Source organism: Neolamprologus multifasciatus, chromosome 13 (genome assembly GCF_963576455.1).
Source record: "Neolamprologus multifasciatus chromosome 13, fNeoMul1.2, whole genome shotgun sequence".
NCBI lineage: Eukaryota > Metazoa > Chordata > Actinopteri > Cichliformes > Cichlidae > Neolamprologus > Neolamprologus multifasciatus.
Window position 1 is genome coordinate 16,228,071 of NC_140451.1, and position 21,697 is coordinate 16,249,767.

The 21,697-nt window shown below is 40.0% G+C and overlaps 2 protein-coding genes across 3 annotated transcripts; both read right to left on the reverse strand.

Moving 5' to 3' along the window:
- Positions 1–909: 909 nt before the first annotated feature.
- LOC146505275 (uncharacterized) lies at positions 910–3,037 on the reverse strand. Its single transcript, XM_085181960.1, has 3 exons — positions 2,190–3,037; positions 1,733–2,015; positions 910–1,551 (listed from the first exon to the last, which is right to left on the reverse strand). Exons 1-3 carry the CDS (start codon positions 2,273–2,275, stop codon positions 1,465–1,467), a joined length of 456 nt encoding a protein of 151 aa, XP_085038086.1. The 5' UTR covers positions 2,276–3,037; the 3' UTR covers positions 910–1,464.
- A 2,488-nt stretch (positions 3,038–5,525) lies between these two features.
- sack1b (scaffolding CK1 anchoring protein B) lies at positions 5,526–14,965 on the reverse strand. 2 transcript variants are annotated; one of them, XM_085182612.1, is made up of 6 exons: positions 12,881–14,965; positions 11,611–11,712; positions 10,562–11,035; positions 9,232–9,396; positions 8,619–8,743; positions 5,526–8,204 (listed from the first exon to the last, which is right to left on the reverse strand). In XM_085182612.1, the coding sequence occupies exons 3-6, from the start codon at positions 11,009–11,011 to the stop codon at positions 6,311–6,313; spliced, it is 2,634 nt and encodes an 877-aa protein (XP_085038738.1). In that variant the 5' UTR covers positions 11,012–11,035; positions 11,611–11,712; positions 12,881–14,965; the 3' UTR covers positions 5,526–6,310. The 2 variants fall into 2 exon arrangements, with proteins under 2 accessions (XP_085038738.1, XP_085038737.1); XM_085182611.1 differs by lacking the exon at positions 11,611–11,712 and having other exon boundaries at positions 12,881–14,964.
- Between the last annotated feature and the right edge of the window lie 6,732 nt (positions 14,966–21,697).

Sequence of the window (21,697 nt, forward strand, 5' to 3'; positions counted from 1 at the left end):
TTTAACGGGAGTGGAGTGGGGAGGAACTTGATTTTCAAGCCAGACTCTAGTAGTTGTGTTAGAAACTGCAGTTTTTGGCACCTTGACTTAGTTTGATTTCCCAACCTCAGAGTTGGCTGCTTGTCTTTTTTCAGCTTTTCACATGAACTTGAGAAACACTAGAATGTACCAAGTTGCTTAGAAAAATTCATGTTAAAGCTTTTTTGTTGTTGTTTTTAATTTACACTCAATAGCACCAAACAGACATTAGTCATTTATTTTACACTGAGAAAAGATGGGGTTTCATCCTCTATAACCTAAAAGCAGTCCCATATTCTAAAAAAACAAAAACATTTAACAGTCAAACTGAAGAACTGTGCAGGTTATTAAATTGCTAGTTGAGCCTTTTGGCTACTGAAAGAATAATGAAAGAAGAGAGGGGAAATCGGTTACAGCCTCATTTACAGTTTTTGCCCGTTGCTTGAACACATTTTGCAAAACTTTGCACATTGTGCCAAAACTCTAAACACAAGTAAACATGACACAACACTGGGAAATATACCATTCACATCTGTGCCAAATTGAAACTCTACTCTCAGAACCTAAACTCTGCTGTCAAAACCTAACATTCCTTTGTCACAATGTAACTCTGTTGACAAAATGACACATACTTGCATCATGTGCAAACACTTACAGATCAGGGGGAACACACTAGTCTACTTTATATAAAACACTGCAGTCTTTGATGTTCATTGTTTATTCAGAAGGCATATTTTCAGGAGACACATTTTCAAACAACCAAAAAAGCAAATAGTCCTACTCAATATTGTACATTGCAGTACCATGAATTCAGATAAAGCAAAAAAAAACAAAAACATAATACAGTAATAGAAAAAACACCATACTGTAAACACAAAAAATCATGACAATTTGGGCTCATGGATCCCGCCGTCTGTTGGGGTCTGGCCACAGGACCTCATCGACATCGTAAGCAATGTCTTCTCCTGCTAGGCACCGGGGAAAATATCCTCTTCCGTGTTGAAACCATCCATGGATTGCTGTCACCTGAATGACGCCGCAGGCTTGTTCCATTGCCTGCAGAAGAGGCATGCGGGCATGTGGTTGGCAGTCATATACACGCCATCTCCAAGCCGAAAAAAATTCCTTTATAGGGTTTAAAAATGGTGAATAAGGGGGCAAGTATACCACTTCAAGTTAGTTGTGGTTGTAGAAACCAGGCCTGGACCAGAGCAGCCCGATGGAAACTGACATTATCCCATATCACCACAAACCTGGGCTGATCTGGTCTGTTCTGTACAACTATATCATGGAGAGCATCTAGAAATGTGAGTATATGTTGGCTATTGTATGGACCTAGTTTTGCATGATGATGCAGAAGCCCTCGAAGGCTTATGGCGGCAGACAATGTGATATTTCCTCTGGAACATGCACAATTGCCCTTTGGCCAATTACATTACGACCCCGTCATCTTGTTTTGCACAGGTCAAATCCAGCTTCATCAATGAAAATGAATTCATGAGGCTGTGCAGCTCCATCCATGGCCAAGATTCTCTGTAAAAAAAGAGAACATATTACTGTACTACAATGCTACACATACAGAACCCTCACCCCATCACACAGGTACCTGTGTAGCTCTCAGAATGGATCCATGTGGTACTGATATGGTACATATTCAGCTGCTACTGGATTTCACCAATACTGTATTGTACATGTAGAGGATAGTTACACTTACCCGTACATATTCAGCTCGAAGTCCTTTGACCCTGTCACTGTTCCTCTCAAATGGGACTCTGTAGAGCTGCTTCATGGTGATGCTGTGTTTTCCCAAGATGCGTGTGATGGTGGTGATGCTCACATGGTTTATGTTGTTGAACACTTGCCTGTCTGCAAGTATTTGCTTTCGTAGCTGGTGGAGACGGATGGCATTGTCTGCCCTCACTAGGTCCTCAACGGCAAGTTCCTGCTGTTGTGTGAACAGGCATTGGCGTCCTCCCCGAGAAGGTCTTCGAGTCATTCTAGAGAAATACAACCACATATTGTCATTGCTTTGCTTATTTTTCTTACAGTACTTTACTGTATATACTGTATCATCCAATGTACAACACTGTACTTCATTATAAGTAATCATGGTATGTTTCACAGAAACTACCAGTAGTAGTAGAGTAGAAGGTAGAGAGGTGAAGACAGACCTGTTTTCTAGTCGGAATGTTCTTATTACAGATGCCACTGTGAAGCGGCTTAGATGTGGGTGGACTCTCTGCCCAGCTTCCCTCATAGTCAGGCCCTGGTTGATGACATGGTCCACCAAAGTTGCTCTTATATAATCAGAAATATGGGTCCGTGCATGACCTCTTCAACCTCCTCTTCAACCTCCTCTTCGACCTCCTCCTCCTCTTCCTCTTCCTCTCCCTCCATCCATGCTTGCAAAGTTCTTGAATTGGCTAAACTGAGGGCTTTTTGTAGTTGGCTAATTGGTGTTCAGTTTCGCAAGTAAGTGCCTTCAGGTGTGTATTTGAGTGGTTGCAATTACCCGATGTGTTTTGTATTTTGGATACATGTGTTTTCCAAATGGCACCCTGAAATTTCATTTTGTGAATGAAGTGTCTTATGTATGAAATAGAGTGTAGTATGCAGGACCATGAGTGTTGCATAAAGGAGTAAGTGTGTTGCATAATTGCTACTAGGGTGCAAAGCAGCGCTTTTATTTAACCCTTTAAAGCCGGTCTGAGCGGACACGCTCCGTTTTGCGTAACTATTTTTAAATCCCAGTAACACTGCAACCACGTAAGCTAGCGCAATAATTTTTTTTGCATATGAAACCGGAGGAGTTGTACTTACATCTTATGCCATCAGCTTGTCCTAGGTCACAGTTTCCTTCCACATATAGCTTTGCAAAAATTGCATAAAAAGCACTTGCAGCAACAAAAACATAATATTCCAGAAACACGCTTTGCCGATCCGATCAGCTGTTTGTAACACTTCCTTCATCCATCAGCGTGAACTATCGCATGTCCGCCATGACCTGCCCAAAACCAGAAGTGACGTCATTTTATTTTCGTTTTCCTGCAGTATATAAAAATTAGTGTATTTCAAAAATAAAACTATGAAGACACTTAAAATAAATTTCCTGTGGTGGGAAACTATTTTGTGCAACTTTTTTGTACAGTTTTGAGGGATAAGCCTCTTAAATTTCTCTAACTAGAAATATATGTTAAAAAAAACAAAAAACAAATTTCAATTTTTTTGTAGTTTATTGCACCTTTATGCAATTTATGTAATTACTATGCACTTAATGCATACATATTATTAAAATTTGGGCTATAATGGTTGTATTGATGTATATCAACTTGAAATGCTCCCAAAAATGGCACTACAGCATGTAAAAATATAATATAAGCTCTGGCGCACTTGGTCCTATGGTAGGTCTTAAAGGGTATGGGTACATGTGTTTGAGGTATGGTAACAAAAGCTTCAAGTTGTGTTACTTTAGTCTAAGCATGGGTTTATAGTGTTCAAGCAACGGGCAAAAACTGTAAGTACTCATTGTCTTACTTTATTATTATCTGTTTTTTTCTTTACCTAATCTAAATTATCCATCTTTAAATGTTGATTTTAATGAGGCTGACCAACTGTCTTTAACGACATGTGATAACAGAAAAAAAGCATGTTAAATACTGTAATTTTCTTTCTTCTTACAATAAGAATTTCTAGCGTTTTCCATATATTTAAAAAATAATAATTTCAGGAATACTGCAAATAAACAAAGCTTCACAGCTGGCAAGTTCAGCATATTGCATTATTTTTCAAATACTCCTGTGCAGTGAGCTTGTCACTGTATTCTCAGTTGTGATATTAACTGTATAGAAATAATACTTGAATAATGAAAACGAGAGATGAATTGCTGCAGTTTACACGCATTTACACTGGAGGCAAAGTGTAAATGCATGTGCACTGGATGCTTTACCATTATTTCTTGGGTGCTTGTTTTGAATAACATATCTATTAAGATCTCTGAATCTATGCTATGCATGAAGTTAATTATTATACCTGACAGGTCACAAAAATGCTGTTGTTGTTGTCATATCATTAAACATATTTACTGCTTTTCCTAAAGAGAATAAAATAAGAGCAAATATTTTGCCACTTGGTTAAAAGATTGTGGTCTGATTGAATACACAATAACTCATGTGGTGTGCTCCCCACCAGCCCCAAGCAGTCATAGCATAGAGTACAGCCAGTGTTTGTGTGTCAACACAATCAAATTAGGAAATCAATGTAGTAATATACGAACATACGAACAACGGTCTGGATGACCAGCATTACCATACCCATATGGAAGAACAAAGGGGATGTAGCCGAATGCTCAAATTATCGTCCTATCCGCCTACTATGTCACACGCCAAAAATATTCAAAAGAGTCATCAATACACGTCTTCGGGAAATTGTCAACATCACAACCCCCAACCAATGCGGTTTCGTAAAGGGATGTGGAACAACTGACGCCATACACGCCGCCCGCTCCATATTGCCTTCCTAGACCTTGAAAAGGCTTTCGACAGGGTACCCCGTGACCTCATATGGCACTCCCTAAGATCGCATGGCTTCCCTGAGGCGTACATCAAATGGATACAGCTCCTCTACGACAACGCCACCAGTTCAGTCCGATGTGCCGCTGGACTATCACCTCCCTTCCCAGTTAGAGTTGGGGTCCACCAAGGGTCAGCTCTGTCACCCCTCTCTTCATTCTATGTATGGATACCATCAACGGCCGACCTCCAGTTACCTCATCCATGGTCTCTCATCTTTGCCGATGACGTATTCCTCGCCAGCAAAGACAGAGAAGAGACCCAAACGACGACACAACTCTGGAAGACCCGGCTCGATGAATACGGTATGCGGCTCAATACGAAAAAAAGACCGAATACCTGGAAGGAGGCCCCCAAACTGACGGCACCATCATAATTGACAACGAAGAGTTGAAGAAGACCGCTACTTGGGCTCAGTCCAAGTAGCGGTCTTCTTCAACCTTCTTCAAGGTTATATTTCTCAGTCATGGAAATATAACCTCCAATGTCGGATCACGAATAATGCAGCCTGGTTTAAAATGGCGACAGGTCACTGGTGTCCTTTGTGACAGAAGAATGCCAGATCGACTCAAGGGAAAAATCTACAAAGCGGTGGTCTGCCCAGTAGCCCTGTATGGTTCCGCATGTTGGCCCGCATTGACCACACATGAACAGGCCCATGGAGATGCGCATGCTCCGATGGAGCCTGGGAATCACAAGAACGGGACCGTGTTACGAACAAAGACATACGGAAGCGACTAGGTGTAGCCCAATTAAGGAAAAAGATGCTCAAGTCCCGCCATGAGGTGGTATGACACGTGATTCGAAGCGATGAGAAACTGTAGCAAAAATGGCAATGATGATCGACCCAGAAAGAGGCATCGCGGCAGACTGAAGAAACGGTGGATGGCAAATTAAGGAGGACATTAAGACCATCAAACGCATCACCTGAGGACGCCTCGGACAGAACCAAATGGAGAACCTTTGCCGAAGAGCGGACCCTGCACCAGCGGGAACAACGCCAGGATGAAGAATATACGAAGAAAATATTGCCTAGAGAACAGGCTTGCACCTTGAGTCAAGTGTGGGACATTGACTTTTGACCTAAGGCAACAAACCCATTGAATTAAAACAAACTCTTATGATGAATCTCTTAAAGCAATGAGTAAATAAAGAAAGTGTTCTTCATTTTCCTGAATACAATATATTAAAGTGATGCAAATTTTTATTAAGAAAATACAGCACATGTTTTACAGAAGTATTGCCACCCTCCCAGCATTCGGCTAAACCTGTCTGACACAGGATGTGCTCCATCATATCTTATCTTGACACCTGTAGCATTTGCAAATGTTTATTCTGTAACTTACCCGTCAACATTCATGTGGCTTTGGCAGTAGTAACAGCACCTTGGTATGTGTATGCACTTGCAGCAATACATTTTATACTTTTGTGACATTTTGAAACAACAAAAAGGTACACATCCCCAAACACATTCTGACAGTGAATTTGTTAGGAAGTTCAAGTAGAAGAAAGACACAAAAGCAGCTTGACAATTGTATTTCCAGATTGCCAATATATGGCATCCATCAGTGCACCTATAAACCAGTAAAGACGTAAACTCTGTTTGCCAAAACATTTTCTTAATGCAGCAAAGTGCAAAGCTACATGTATAAACATTACCCATCACATGTGCATTAGTAGTTATTGACCTGTGAAGAGTGTGCGTAATGCTAAGACACTTGTCACTACTTGTTCTTGTGTATAAAATTTCCCACTCTTTGAAAGAATTTCTCCAGCTTGTTTTCATGATGTCCACGGGCAGCCTGAGTGCTGTTGAGTTCAATAGCTGCCTCGCCTTTTGGAAGGCTTTTGGACTTCTCCTGGGACGGTTTGATTCTGAAGCTGTGCGGAGTGCGTAGAGAGGTTTTCTTTTCCAATGAGACGAAAGGCTCAAATCTGCTCGACAGGCGATTCTCAGCTCCTCTGTCTTTGCTCCAGCTGCTTGAGTGAAATCCAGGCCTTGTGTTTTTGTCAAAAATGCTGGGTTTCTTCTGTGTGGTGGTTTTGGAGAGAGGTTGCGGAGGTTGTTGTTCTTTCTCAGCTTGGAATCGCGATTTTAAAGATTTTATGCCCTCCACGTTGTTCCTCTGGCGCTCTGAGGAGTAACTGAGAGAAATGCTTCTGCTTGGGAGATTTTTTTGTTCTATAACTGATGTTTTCTCCTCATCCTCAGCAGTCAGAGTGTCTGAGCTGTCCGCTGACGTGAGACTTGGTGTTTTTGAGTTCCTAGTTGAATTCTCTTTTTTCTCTTGTATGTTCAGCAAAGATGTGATTTTCTTAGTGCCCGTGCGGTTAGATTTATCAGTCAAATCCTTGCTTTTCACATCCAGGGCTGCTGCTGACAAAGCCCGGGCCGGTGGCTCCTGCCAAATGGGGCCACTGGGACTCTTTGTGCTTGTCATGCTCTTGACATCATAATGGGAGACAGATCTCTGATCTTCATTTAGATTTGACCCATGTCTTCCATTCAGTGCAGTCATTGCTGCTTCACTTTGGCCTTCTTGCATCCTTACAAAAGCATTGTACATGTGATTTGATGATTCGTGTGTGCTTGATCTCGGATCTGCCACACTGTGCCTTTTGACCCAGTTGTCACTGAAAATGTTAGGGTTTGTGATTATTTGCCTGTCTTTAGCTCGGCTCAGGTTGGCATATGAATGATAAGGGTTTCTACCTGTATCATAGCCTGCTCCTGTTGGAGTCCATTGCATGGATGAGTAGTGTAAATGACTGTTTTTTGTGGGGCTAAGACTACTAGAAGTATGTAGATATCTGTTTGCCTCCATTTGCTCTTGTACGGTTGGCCTGAGAGCAAGAGAGGACCTCATCCCTCCCTGCATGAACGGGCTAGCTTTGTCCAGTTGTTCAAACTGGTCTAAATAGTCACAAGAGTCCCCAAAGGGGACATCAGGATTATTAAGATATGACTCGATCCTCAATGTACGCATATAGGACTTGGACATATTCTCCAATGTTGGCATGTTCTGCTGCTTGGATAGAACTCGTTTGTCATTTCCATTGTAAGACTGCAAATTGTGACTTCTGTGTATCTGTGGCACTTGTAAATAATTATTCATAGCATAATTGTTTGCTCCATCTCTAGAGATATTCCAGTTGCTCCCTCTAGGCCTGATGTTCAGTGGGATGGATTCGTGTCCATCTTGTCTCTCTCCAGCATAGCTGTGCCTTTTGAAGAAGTTCATCTCCTCCACCGATTGAAATTCCTGAACACCAATGCCATTTTCCATCAAGGGTCTAAGTTTGTAATCTTCCTCTTCAAACAGCCTCTCTTCATAATCTCTTGGACCGAGGTTCCTCTCACGAGTCTTCCGATAGACTGTGTCCAGACTTTGCCTCAACATGTCCCTCCGCTGAAGATTTGGAGCAGAATGACAGTTTGGTAAACTCTGTTGCCCAAGTGACCCATTTCGTTGGAGCAAACCCTCTGGAGGACACAGTTCAGGTGGCACGATCGATCGGGCATAGAGGGTTCGAAACTCCTCATCGTAGGACTTCACCAGATGTCCTGTGATGATCTGAACCATGCTCAGATTGATCTTCTCAAATGACCAGGTGAAACTGTAAACAAACAGGAAAATACTATAAAAACTGTATTTTGATTTGTTTCCCTTGGTTTACAGCTTAGATTTGTTATCCTCAAATAGTTGTTAGTCTCAAACTGAAAGGCTTTCACTTTAATGAAAACCTTTCTCTTAAAGGTTTGCACTTACAGACTCTAAGTACACTAGTACTACTACACTAGTACAATACATTTACAACACCTGGTATACTGAAACTTTTTTTCACTATAAGTGCAGTCACATGTTCTACAAGCTTTTCACATTAGTAAACAGCAAAAAGCTGAAACAAATAATAAATACTAACTGTGACAGAAATTTTGTAAAGAGCCAGAACAAATATAGTGCTGAAAGCTTTTTGTATGCACCTCAGTGGTCTCAACCACAGCTCCGGTTGTATTGCAGTTTTGTTTACCTGTATGAGCCGTAAATTGCTGTGTGACAGTCAGCTAAAAGAAACTTCTGCTCCATTGCACCATGAAATTTAGCTCCTGATCGACAGCGGTAATCCTGACCTTTCACGGTGCGCACCCTCATGTTCTGCAATCAGAGCAATGAAAGGAGAGTGTCAGAACATATGTATGACTGTCTTACCACCTGTTTTACAAGTTGTAATAATATGTCAAAGAGGAAATAAATATGTGATACAGGCATGCATATTGTACAGAATCATTCCGATTATTTGTCGAATCCTCGAGTTGTTGTTGTTTCTGTTGGCATGTAATTTCTATTTAAAAGGAACTTTGTAGGTGTGTTTGAGTCGTTGTAATCTCTCACCAGTAATTACAACTCCACCCAAAAACAGGAGTAACCAGATTTACTAATAATTTAACACTTAAAAGTTAAGGTTTATTTTTTTAAAAAAAGGTAATTTGTTACTTTGCATAAGGCAATAAACACAATTTTTTGAACTATCTTCTTAATTACTGTGAACTTTAAAACATTTTAAGCCTGGGAAGATTATATCTACATGCAAGAATCCATGCACAGCCAAAACATCAAATAAATCCATTCCACCCTAAACTTACTCTCAGTTGTTGGAGTTTCACATCTTGATTTTCAGCCATTGTCAGGAAACTTTTCAAATGGCAATCATCCAAAAGCACATAAACCGGGACTCCCCGTATTGAAGCGTCGACGGCTTCTTTGAATATATCCACATCAGTAAACACGTCCATTACAATGGCAATGACCTGCAAGGACAAATCAACAGTGAATAGTAAATCAATCTGACATCTGCAAGCTCATAAATGATAAATTGCCATAAATTAGACTCTGAATAATCACTTATGAAGAAAGTCTCCAACATGATTCCATGCTGATCGATAAAGAAGAAAAAGGGACACGATAAACGCCTACATGTGCTTATCTATAATCAATACATTTAAATGTTTGGAGCACTCAAAGCACCTTTTACCACAAGTCTTGTTTACCCAATCACATGCACATTCACACAGGCACTTTTTCTATACCTAAGCACTTTGTCTAACAGTCATGCACACACACACACTCCAATGGATGCATCAGGGGCAACTTGGGATTCAGTATCTCCTGAGCCACAGCCACCCCCCTGAGCCACTGCCATCCATTGATCTCAAATCCATTTCAGTCACTCCTGGAACATTTTTGTGAGTGGGACCAAACTAGAGCCCTTTTGCTTCGTTCTTTAATTTCCCTTCAGGTTCAGTAAGTGTACATAAAAGGTTCCTAATGATAATGCAGATGGTGAAAATCCTGGACGCTTTGAAAATAGCACTATCACACTGTGTTACTGCAGCATGTAATGAACCTATGTGTGACTTTACTGAGTGTTACTTTAATACATATTGTGCCTGGACTGTGTGTGATCTCCAATGCACTTTTATATATGCACTATTTAAAAATTAAAAGTTGCTGTCTGGACAGGCTTGAGACAGTGCAGCTGCTGTGTTTCATTAAAGATTTATTCCAGTTCCGTTTTCTTTACACTTCACGAGCATGAGAACTGAGGGGGTGGTTTCTTTAGCGCTTTGTGAGCTTTAGGGAAACAGTCCTGATGCACTTATGTTGATACTTTCCTGCCATTTTCTGGTGAACATGCTGCTCTAATTAACAGCCAGCTCAGAGTTTCAAAAAAGCAATCGTCCACTACGCAAAACTGACACAGGCTGAGGTGTAAACTGCTTCTTATAATACAGTAATGGAAATTACTATAAAAATAGCTCACACACTCATTTCTCATGATAGTGAGTTGCAGAACCAGATTTTGGCCCCAGCAGACACTCCTTTTCCCTGAAGGAGAATGGTGCTTCTGACATGCTTTTGTGATCAATGCGTGCCCGCATATCTCAGTCCATTGTTGCTGGTAGCTCTGATTACCTGTCTTGCATCCTGAATGTGCTTCCGGATGACTTCTTTAATTGTTGGGCTGTTTAGTCTCGGTGGATGAAAGAGCAGATCTATATTAGTCTGTAACATTTCATGCAAAACCTCCGGCCACCCTAAGTCCAGATTTGGCGTTTCCACATCTGAGTGCATGGGCCAATATGTCCCAGAGGATGATTTGGTATCCGAGGGATCTTTGATTTCCTCGGTCTGGGTTTGAGGTGGGAGCGGTTCTGCATTTCCAGTGATGAATAGGATCTCATCTTCGGAGAGAAAGCTCCCGAGCCGTTCTCCTTTTAAGAACTCCTGGTAACTGTCTCTGCCGCCATTCACCAAGCGATCAATTGCCAGCCGATACGACTCCTTATAGTGAGGCTGAATGAAATCCTCTGATTTAAATTCACCTCGCAAGGAGGACAACAGGGAAAACTCTGGAGACTCCATGGCTCCAGACTTTTTCAGTAGGACCTGTAATAGATAATGAAAATCAATGACATAATGTTAGAGAATCAGAGAGCAAACAGTGCAACAGGGTGGAACATGTTGACTCATGGCAACCCTAACGAGGAAAGGTAAACTGTAATGCAGTATGCAGAAAGTTGTTAGTATTAAACTATACTACAGTTTGCATGGAAAGGTCAAAGAGTACATTAAAGGCAGTGTTCTTATATAAAGCAGTAAATTATTTAATGTTCTAGATAGTTTATGAGGTGATGAAGATATTAAAAGGCATGTTTAAAGATGTATTTTAGGCATTTGCCAGGCCTTATTACATAACATATTACAGACAGGAAAGCAGACTCTAACCCGAGCCTCTGATGGAGACCTCAGCATATGGATCGCCTTCTCAACCAGGTGAGCTATAGTCCTGGTCAACACATGTTTCGTTTTAATGGCGTGTACAGGCCTAATCGGCGAAAGTATTTCAGTTTGCCTCAACAACATATAATCAGTTTTTTACGGCGCTGTTTCGAAACCTGAAAGACTTAAAAATTCACATCAAGGGATTTCCACTGAACAGTTGAAATGTAAATAAAACCAACCTGTTTTCACTTCTGTCACTTTTATCAACGTGAAGGCCCAGCATGGTTGGATGGTTAGAAAGGTGTAGTTGTTTTTCACCTGACGTTAAGGTGAGCTCACCACTAGAAAAAGAAATCAGGGGCTGTACAAAGAGCTGTTTACTGATTAGCTAACCAGCATTTCCTCAGTAACACTCAATAATAAGATATGATAAATTACTTGAGAAGAGGGTGGTAAATATCTCATGCTTCAGCATGCCGATGTTATATAAATAACACAAAATAAAATTGCTAAACCAGGAACTACTTGATAATTTGCTGTCAGTAGATTTATATTTTAAGTGGTTTTTAATGTACTCTGGTAAATTCGGTCTGTGTTTTACACTTATTTTAGTTTTGAAAGCTGTTTTGAAATATTGAACACCATATCTGCTCCTTCCATGTTTAAATGTGAATCGCTTCAAACTGGGGTGCCCCTTTGCCCCTTTAGAGTTTAGATTGACAGATTGACAGCTTAAAGCTATTGCCCCTGTTAATATTAGTACTGGACAACAGGAAATTAAAAAAAACACTGTAGCCTTTAAAGCCCACGCTTTTCATTAATTCAGTGATCCAGGTGCTTCCCTGTTATATTTGACATTATATGTCCAATCAGGTCTCACCAGATTAATGCAAACACATGTCGGCTGAACAAATGAGTGTTACAATTTAAACATTCAAGCTTTTCACTCTAGTTTCACATTAATGTTGGCTAAGTGTAGAGAGCGTAGAGTCAAATTTGCACTCACCCTTTAGTCTTTTACTTTCCTATATGGGAAAGTGTGAGTGGAAATTTTACTTTCACTGCCGACTTTGTTGCAGAGCATGAACCATTGCCAACATACAGATCACCTGAAGTACAGCTGTTTCTTATACCTGTTTTCAGGTACCTTTTCAGCTTTCTTGTACATTCAGATTTTATATATGCGCAGTTATTTACATTTTGAGTTAGATCTCAGTTATCAAAGCTCCTTCAAGTGTGTGGCTTGGTTGTGCTGCTTTTCTGGTAAACAGAAATGTCAAAAGGCTGAGCAGATGTTATCGCAACGCGTTTAATCATAGGACACACACCTCATAACAACGGCTTGTTTTTTTCTATTTACATTTATTCATAAATCTCCCAGTGTTCATTCATTTGAAAGTGAGGCATTTGATATTCTTACAGCCGCTCGCTGAATGTCTCTCAGTGGCTTCAAAAGCTTAGTGACCTAGTCACAACAATGTTATCTTATACTCAATAACAGTGACTTACATTTAGATTCCTGACTCTGTGAAAATCCTCTTGACTGCTCCCAGAATATCCTGCTTACATTTATATACTTTCAACTTATGTTCAATGTTTAGAGACTCATGTGTGCCTACTGAAAAAGACAAAGAAGCAGAGGTGTCTCAACATGATAAGCAGTCTGCAGGTTGAGGGTGTGGATTCCAGTTCTGACATGCAAATTATCAGACTCGAAACTTGCTCACAGGGAGTCATAAACCTGTTTCAGACCTAAAGCCACTCCCCTTCTGTATTTGGGTACAAAGTTCAGAATGATGAAAATCGAGCATATTGACGGACACAAAGAGGCTTTGTTAATACATCGGGAATAGTGGCACAGCACTTCTCAAAGACAATACATTTGAATTTTAGAGTGTGACTCTATTTATTGTCATGTACGGCAAGGAATGTTGGTTTAAAACACAAATCAAATAAAACATTTGCAGTGTCTTCACACAGATGACTTCTACAAACCCATGTGAACTCAAACCAGAAAGATTACTCATTATCTCAACCCCTGTGGCTGAAATGTCAGGGTGGAGCTGCCCAAACTTATTTTGCTGACACAAGTCACATTCCTTGTCCTTTTTGGTCAGTACTCAATTGGTAATGAAAAAGGGGCTATTGGGTAACAAAGCCTTAATCACTAAACACTTGTATTCTAATTTTTGCTTCATAACTTTTGCACTGTCCACTTCCTGCTGTGACAAAACAAATTTCCCACCTGTGGGACTAATAAAGGTTATCTTATCTTATCTTATCTTAAAGCATTTTACCTGATGCAAACGAGTCTAAAGGACAACAACACAAACAGCCAACTTTGTTCAAGGGCTGGGTGATTGCAAAATAATGTGTCTAACATAAACAAGACATCCATAAAAGATGTTTGTTGCACAAACATTTACATTTACAGAACCCAAGTGTGTGTCCGACTGAGACAAATGTCTTCTCTGTTGCACGTCTGTTTACAGTATACAGTGTGTTATCATGGATTAGGGACGACCTGAATTTCAGTTTGATTACTTTATTTGCTGACTATTAAACTGAAATGACCAAGTTTGACAAGAACAGTGTTCTAACCTCCCTGTCTCGGTGTATCCAAATGCCATTAGCCTCAAAGCACTCAAAGCATTTTTCAGGCCAGTTCAGGTTTATATATCATGCAGAGGACTTTAACAACAATTGATTAACTAACACCACAGGACACCCACTGAAATAACCATTGAGCCTGTGCCTAGAGAAACAGACTCCCCTCCAGTCCACTCCCTGCAGCCTCAGTTTGAAAAGATGTCTGTTTAATCTCTGGGAAAGTTAAAAAAAAAAACAGTCTGATATTTTAGGAGGTATCGATTTAAGCGATAGTCACAAAAGATAGCTTGAATTATCCTTGCAACAGGACAAAGACTGGAAATGGGGAGAAATGGCTCATCCAAAGATGACCTGCCTACCAGCACTCCTAAAACCTATCAGCATCCTAAATGGGTTTTTTTTCTCTTAGATGCAAAATAATTATTAACCACAAACACTATTACAGGTCCAGCAGAGGGAAATGATTTAAGCGACTGCTTATTCTGCTTTCAATTAACTATCAATTAACTTTCACAGTGTACTAAAGCACTGTCAGTCACAACTAGTTAAGAGTACCACAGCTTATCAGTTTGCCTAGTTCTTTTTCTTCTGTGCATCACATTTTTTTAATCAGTAAATCAATTCTGTCTTAAGTAACCTGTTCCTAATAATATGACCAAGATATGAAAATCAAGTTCTTTTACATATATGTGTCTCACTGAGCTAATGCTGAGAAATTAAAGCAATAATATGATGATTATTTAAGAGGGTCTTGATTAAAAAAGCTCCTGTCTCATTACATTATTCCAAATTACTTGCCTCTGGTCAAAGATTCATGGGAATGTTTGCTCATGGAAAAATGGCATTGTTACATACAGTGTCGACATTCTGCTCCTGGGTCAGGGCTCACACACCTCGGGTAGTTCTCCAGTATTTCGCTTGAAAAGTAAAACCACATGAACAAAATCTCTGCACCATTGTTCTGTCTTGAGTCTGGGTGTGTGTGGATTAAGTAACGTATGCAGGGAGTTTCTTTTCCTCAATCGGCCTCCCTGTGAGTCACCTTTTGTGACACCCAATCCCTGTAGTCATGGTCAGCTCCTCAGGCTGTTCTCAGCTCCTGCCGGCAAGTCTGAGCAAGTGGTGTGTTGTTATGTCGCTGTGCAGCGCCTGTAATCAGTTAACTACAGCTCTGACGTCTTGATAAACATCAGTGCTGAAGCAAGAAACTTGTCACTGAGTACACTCAAAATAAAGAAGGAACTTATTAGTCTTAGAAGCATTTAAAACTCATGCTGCATTCCTATAGCTTTTTGCTCTTTTTGTATTTGAGAGTAAAAAAAAAATGTTTTGAGTAGTTTTCCATATTGAGAAATCTCCTACAGAGACTAAGCAGCAGGTTTAGTAGACAACTAATTAAATCTTAAATCATTCCTCTTGCAACATTTAAATGAATGGTTTACAGTGTAATCAGTATAGAAATATGCTCACATACAAGGTGAAATCAAAGGTTTCAGCTGTTGTAAATTACAGGTGTAATTATGCATGCTGGATTTGTATCTGTTAAACACAGGAGGAAGTGTTATATCACCGCTTCGGTACAGAAGCTTGATCACACCTTGTTTAGTGGTTTGGATTTTTAGTTAATAGCCCACACAAATCAAACGTTGCTGCCAGGCTAACCACAACTTTAAGTAACAAATGGAAAAACACAGATGCTGGAAATGCATCCAGACAAACAGTAGTCAGATTCTTCATGGTCACTCATTATCTGCTGTGGTTGGTAAATACATACTTTCCTGTCCTGACTTGATGGTTCAGCAGTCAGCCAAGGATGTGGATAGGTGGTTCACCCTCAGCTTTTTATCAAGCCAGCTCAACACAACATATTAAAAATTCAGTTTTGAAGTTACGCTGATACTCATTTCTTGTGCCCTAGCAGAAGGTAACCGACCGTCCACTTCATCCATGAACCAAGCTCTCAAACAGTAAGACAGTCTACTAAAGTGGACTGTATATGAAAAATGGGAATTCAAGATTCAGAGACTGAAAAGTGGAGCCATTGTAACCTAACATTTTTTTTCTGTTGGCCAGTAGGGGGAGAAATATTAGATTTTTTTAAAAGCGCCCAGGGGTCCGTTCTTCGTACCTCACTTACTACATCCAAGATCAAATGACACATCCAAGATCAAATCATCGCGCCAACTTTGAGCTCGCTATTCCGGTTCTCCGAACACACCTGTTGTTGATGATTAGTACAGCTGGATGAAGTAATGTGAAATCACTGGGTGGCTTAAAAGGGGCTACGCATCGATAGTAGAAACATTGATTGGCAACCCTTTGATTGGTCGGTGAAAATGTCGAAGGAGCGCGCTCAGTATTTTTCGGCAGCAGAGCAAGAACTCTTGATTGAGGGATTTCAGGAGTTTCAGAGTTTAATTAAAATGCAAGGGAACACTGCAAAGGCTGCAAAAGCAAGGAGAGAGGGCTGGCAGAAAGTTGCTGACAAATTAAATTCGTAAGTAATTTATTATATTATATTACATTATATCATATTATATTATATTACATTATATCCTCTTTCACATTAGAGCCACAACAGGACCCACTAGAACATGGGAACAAGTAAAAGTGAAATATAAGAATATTCTACAGAATGGTAATATTTATCACTTATATTGCTTTTAGTCTCTTGAAAAGAGACCCTGAAATAATCTGTTTGTTTGTTTATAACAGCAACCAAGAAAAGGGCAGAGCAAAAAAAGACAGGTGGTGATCCTGCACTCCCTCGTCACACCCCGGCAGAGGAGCTGGCCCTAGGGTTGAATGCCACCAGACCCATTGTTGAGGGCATCCCTGGGGGCAGCTCTTCCTTAGACCAGCAGCCGGGGTGCAGTAGCAGCAGCACCTTCATAACTGGTAAATGAGCTCATAATTCTATTTGTACAATGTAAAATTGTAAAAAATGTATTTGGTTGTTGCCTTAATTAAAATGCTTTTTGTACTTTGACATTTATTGACATTGTGGGGGTTTTTTTGTGTAGTTTTACATGACACTCCATCACTTTTACCTGTTCCCATGCAAGGGGTGACTGAAGCATGCACAGTAAGTTGGGATATATATATATATATATATATATATATATATATATATATATATATATATATATATTGTAGCAGCCCTTGGCATCAAGAACGACAGAAGAGTCTCTAACGGGTGCAGCCATTTATTTCCTCACCACATACGGCTCATTCTCTGGACATTGAGCACCGTGAATACTATAAAATAAGAAAAAATTGATAACCGTACAGTCCTTTTGAACTATAACAATGAGTAATAACAACAATGAGCTTAAGTCAATTCAGGTAAGTTCAAACAAGTAATTCTGAGATATACAGTCGCAGATTAAATAAAACAAAAGGGGTTACACAGTTCGGTTAAATAAAATATAACAACAGATCACCTCTCATCACATACCTCAGTCCGCTTGCCAAGGGTGCAAACTCCGGTAAACACTTAAACACTTCGGCCCGTTTCTCATGGGGTGCTGCTAGCTTGCATGACACACATGTCTAGATGGACTTTGTACAACTTATTCCTGCCGCGATAGACCGCTCCATACATGTTACGGGGCATACCTCTGAGCACATCTGTCCTTAGTGCGACTGCGCATATAGTTCCGACAACCCCCGCATATATGTATGTATATATATATGTATATATATATGTATATATATATATATATATATATATATGTGTGTGTATATATATATATATGTGTATATGTGTGTGTATATATATATATGTGTGTATATATATATATATATATATATATATATATATATATATATATATATATATATATATATATATGTGTGTGTGTGTGTGTATATATGTATATATATATATATATATATATATATATATATTATTATTATATATTTTTTTTAATTATTTAGACCAATAGGATGTACCACATCCCTTTGTAACACCATTTTGTTTCCATTGCACAGGACAGTGAAGCAACCCTGTCAGATTACTGTGGTTTGGAGGAAGTCCCTGTAAGTGCATGCATAATTTGGCCTGAATTTGTATCTACTTGTGTACTTCTATGTGTTTCTGACTGCAGTATGATTTGCAGGCAAAGAGGCCGGCAGAGAGGCCTGATACAGAGGTGGGCAGTCTTGTAATTAATTTTACTTCCTATATGACATGTATTGACCATTAAATGTTGTCTCTACAATTGAAACAGGGTGACATTCATTTGCGCTGTAAGAGAAGTCTCCAGCAAAAAATGGAGTATACTGAGCTAAAGAAACAAAAGCTTCTAGGTGAAATCGAACTTCAAGCTCTAATGAGGCAAAAAGTTCAACTAGAAATCGAGTTGCTTCAAAAGGAACTTCAGAGTAAGTAAAAATACACTTTCATACAGAGCACTATTGATGATGTAGTAGTGATTGATTGCGTGATACAGTATATATGATTTTTTTCCTGGCAAATGATGACTGGCTTTTTTTTTGATGAGACAGAAAAAGATGCTCAAATAAATTTCAATGAAAAATATGTTTTGTCATGTTTTTAATATTCGAAATTGTGTTGCACAATTCTGTCCCGTGCAGCTCTGCCACTAGGTTGGTCCAAGTGCACTGGCTGGAGGTCATCATCAGGCTGCACCTCCACCACAGGAGTCCTCTCCTTTCTGATGGTGGCAATGTTGTGCAGTACGGCACATGCAACAATAATGTCACATGCCCTGTCAGGTGCAACCCTCAGACTTTTCAGACACTGAAATCTTCCCTTTATTTGCCCAAAGGTCATTTCAATGCGTGCCCTTGTCCTGGCTAGAGCTGCATTGTAGCGGGTTTGTGGCCCAGGGTTGGGGTCAGGGAACGGTGTTATGAAGTACTGCCTGCATGCATAACCCCTGTCTCCAAGGAGAATCCCATCGTAGGCCCCTGTGTAATGGAGAAATGCTGTTATGTTAGGCCCAAAATAAGTATGAAATATCAAAATAAGTCTCTTTTTCTTACCATGCTCAAATAATGTGCATAACCCTGACTCTCTGAAAATTCTTGAGTCATGCACTGATCCAGGCCATTTAGCTTCCACATTTGTGATATGGCACATAGAGTCACACACCATCTAAGAGATTTCATTATATGTGAACACACTCCTTTTCATTATATATTACCATCTAAAATATTAGTATTACTCACCTGCACATTTATACTATGAACCCCCTTTCGATTGACAAAATCCCCTTCATTGGGGCCTGGGGGGGGGGGGCCTTGATCGCAATGTGTGTGCAGTCTATGGTACCAATCACATTAGGGAAGCCTGCGGACAATCGAGCTATAGTTACAGACATAGGTCATGATTGCATCACATTCATTATCGAATTTAATGTACCTGCAATAGAAAAAAAGCCCTGTTTGACAACCTGTGGTCTTAAGTCGCTTGGAAAAACCACAAACACACCCAGGAAATGCTTGAGTGCCAGGTATACTTTGCGAATGGAACGGCAGACAGCACTTTTGCCGATGTTCTCTGCGTCTCCAACAGTGTACAGAAACGTGCCACTCGCAAAGAAACGCAAGGCAATGCACACAGTTTGTGCAGTTGTTAATGCCCGACTACGGTGAGTGGAACTCTTAACATAGGGATCCAACAAGTTGGTTAAGCAAATAATACCCTCACGGGAAAATCGATATCTCTCTATGAGCACACTGTCGCGCTGAGCTAAAGGATCCTGTCTATCCCGCAATATACGCCAAATTCTGAAAACTCTCCTTATCAATCTTGCACCTTCCGCAATGGGTTGCTCGCGTACAAACGGACAGGACATGGCTGCGACAGACTTCCCAAATCCACCTTCGCTTTTATAGCCGTGGTCTCTCATCTTGATTACACGAAGTAATTTACTATTAATACTGTAAAATATGAATTACATCTGAAATAATCAAATACATGAAATCGAATGATTAATAGTACATTTCCCTTTTTTTAGGAAATGACCTGTATGTATCTGTATGAAATCAATAAAAGAATCAAATACTGCATTATCTTTAGTTACATTGATAATATTTATTTATGGAAAAACAGTGGAAAAATATCGCTGTTGCTTTCGTATAAATGAAGCGGACATACCTGAGTGGCCGCGATCTAATCCTGTTTACATAAAGTAAGCCTGCTCCCAAGCAGGTTTACGCTTACGGATCTGTTGCTATGACAGCAAGTCCCGGATGAGCTTCGGAGAACCGAACGATCCAAGATCACGCGAAATCGTCAACAATCAAATCCAGCTAACTTACTTAGTGAGGTACGAAGAACGGACCCCAGGGGTGGGATTCTATTGGTGCTGCGAGGCTGTAACTCAGGATGTGGGTCAGGTCCTCTACTAATCAGAAGATAGGTGGTTCAGTTGCTGCCAAAGTATCCCTGGAGCAAGATACTGAACCCCAAGTTCCTCTCCAATGCGTTTATCACAGTGTGAATTCTAGATAGAAAACACTTAGGTAAAGCAAAAAGTGTGTGTGTGGATGGGTAAATGAGGCATGTTATATAATGTGCACTGAGAGATTCTCAAGGCAGCCAAGAGATGCAATCTCTCCAGCGAGTCCTGGGTGTGCCCTGGGGCCTCCTCCGAGTAGAACATACCCAAAATGCCTTATCTAAAAGGCATCCTACACAGATGCCCAGATCCTATCAACTGGCTCCTTTTGAAGTGTGAGATCATCTTGTGAGACAATGGAACAAAGTGCAGCCAGCGTCCAAAGAAGAGCTTTGAATGTCCTTTAAAAAGACTGGTGAACTATTCCTAAAATAGTTCAGTTGGTTATACAGACTTTCAAGTTCATTAGACTTGTACAAACTCTGTCTTTGCCCGTGCTGTATTTCCATTTCTGTTTGCATGTCTTAATAAATGGTTGCACTTAATTCTCATTTACCTAGTGAAATATAAAGAAATGAGGGGTTGCTCAAGACTTGCACAGTACAGCCTCTTACAGATATTGTATCTATACACTTTCTAGTCATATATGGCAAAACATAGAGTTATAATATAGTGATATTTTCTTAATCTAAAACTTTGATTTTATATCCTGCCCATCAATGAAAGGGAGGGCAAAGGGGTCGATATGCTGAAGCTTTTACTGATAACAGAAACTGAGAGAAACTAATGGGGAGAGATGTGGGAAGTTAAGACTTACATATTATGTGCATTTTTCTGTAGTCTAAAAAAGAAAAACACATTCAAACAGTGTAGTTGAATTTGATGGAAATTGAAGACTAATTTTTAATTTAAAGGCACTCTACAGCACACAAATCAGTGCCACTCAAGTACATTTTACAGTTAAATATGATGTCAGCTGATGGCACTTATTTTAAACCTTTTTTCTTGTGTTTTTTTGTTTATTGTTTCTGAATCACTGAATCACATACCCTTCCCCATCCCGAATCCACCTAGCCCTAACCTCCCACAGTAATGAAGGAAAAACTTCTCATTTGTGGTTTTCCTTTCTTCAAAACAATGTCTTCACACTGTGTCTAACTCAAACAAAATGCATTGTTCTTCAGCTTGTTAGATAGCACTGAATCAAAGCCCCACACTGGCATTCAGATATCAGTGAGAAAGTCCATTTTCATGAGGCCGTGCTAATTTTTTCCCCCGTTGTGTTCACATTCAGTGCATGGTCATGTCTGCACTGCAGCTTTCTCTTTTCACTTTCAGTGAGTTT

Coding starts and splice junctions, on each gene's coding strand:
- LOC146505275 (XM_085181960.1), bottom strand. CDS start 2,275: ATGAGGGAAGCTGGGCAGAGAGTCCACCCACATCTAAGCCGCTTCACA. Junction 2,016..2,189: donor ACATTCCGACTAGAAAACAG/GTCTGTCTTCAC, acceptor GTATTTCTCTAG/AATGACTCGAAGACCTTCTC. Junction 1,552..1,732: donor TTCGAGCTGAATATGTACGG/GTAAGTGTAACT, acceptor CTTTTTTTACAG/AGAATCTTGGCCATGGATGG.
- sack1b (XM_085182612.1), bottom strand. CDS start 11,011: ATGGAGTCTCCAGAGTTTTCCCTGTTGTCCTCCTTGCGAGGTGAATTT. Junction 9,397..10,561: donor ACATTCAGGATGCAAGACAG/GTAATCAGAGCT, acceptor TTGTCCTTGCAG/GTCATTGCCATTGTAATGGA. Junction 8,744..9,231: donor TGAAACTCCAACAACTGAGA/GTAAGTTTAGGG, acceptor CTCTGATTGCAG/AACATGAGGGTGCGCACCGT.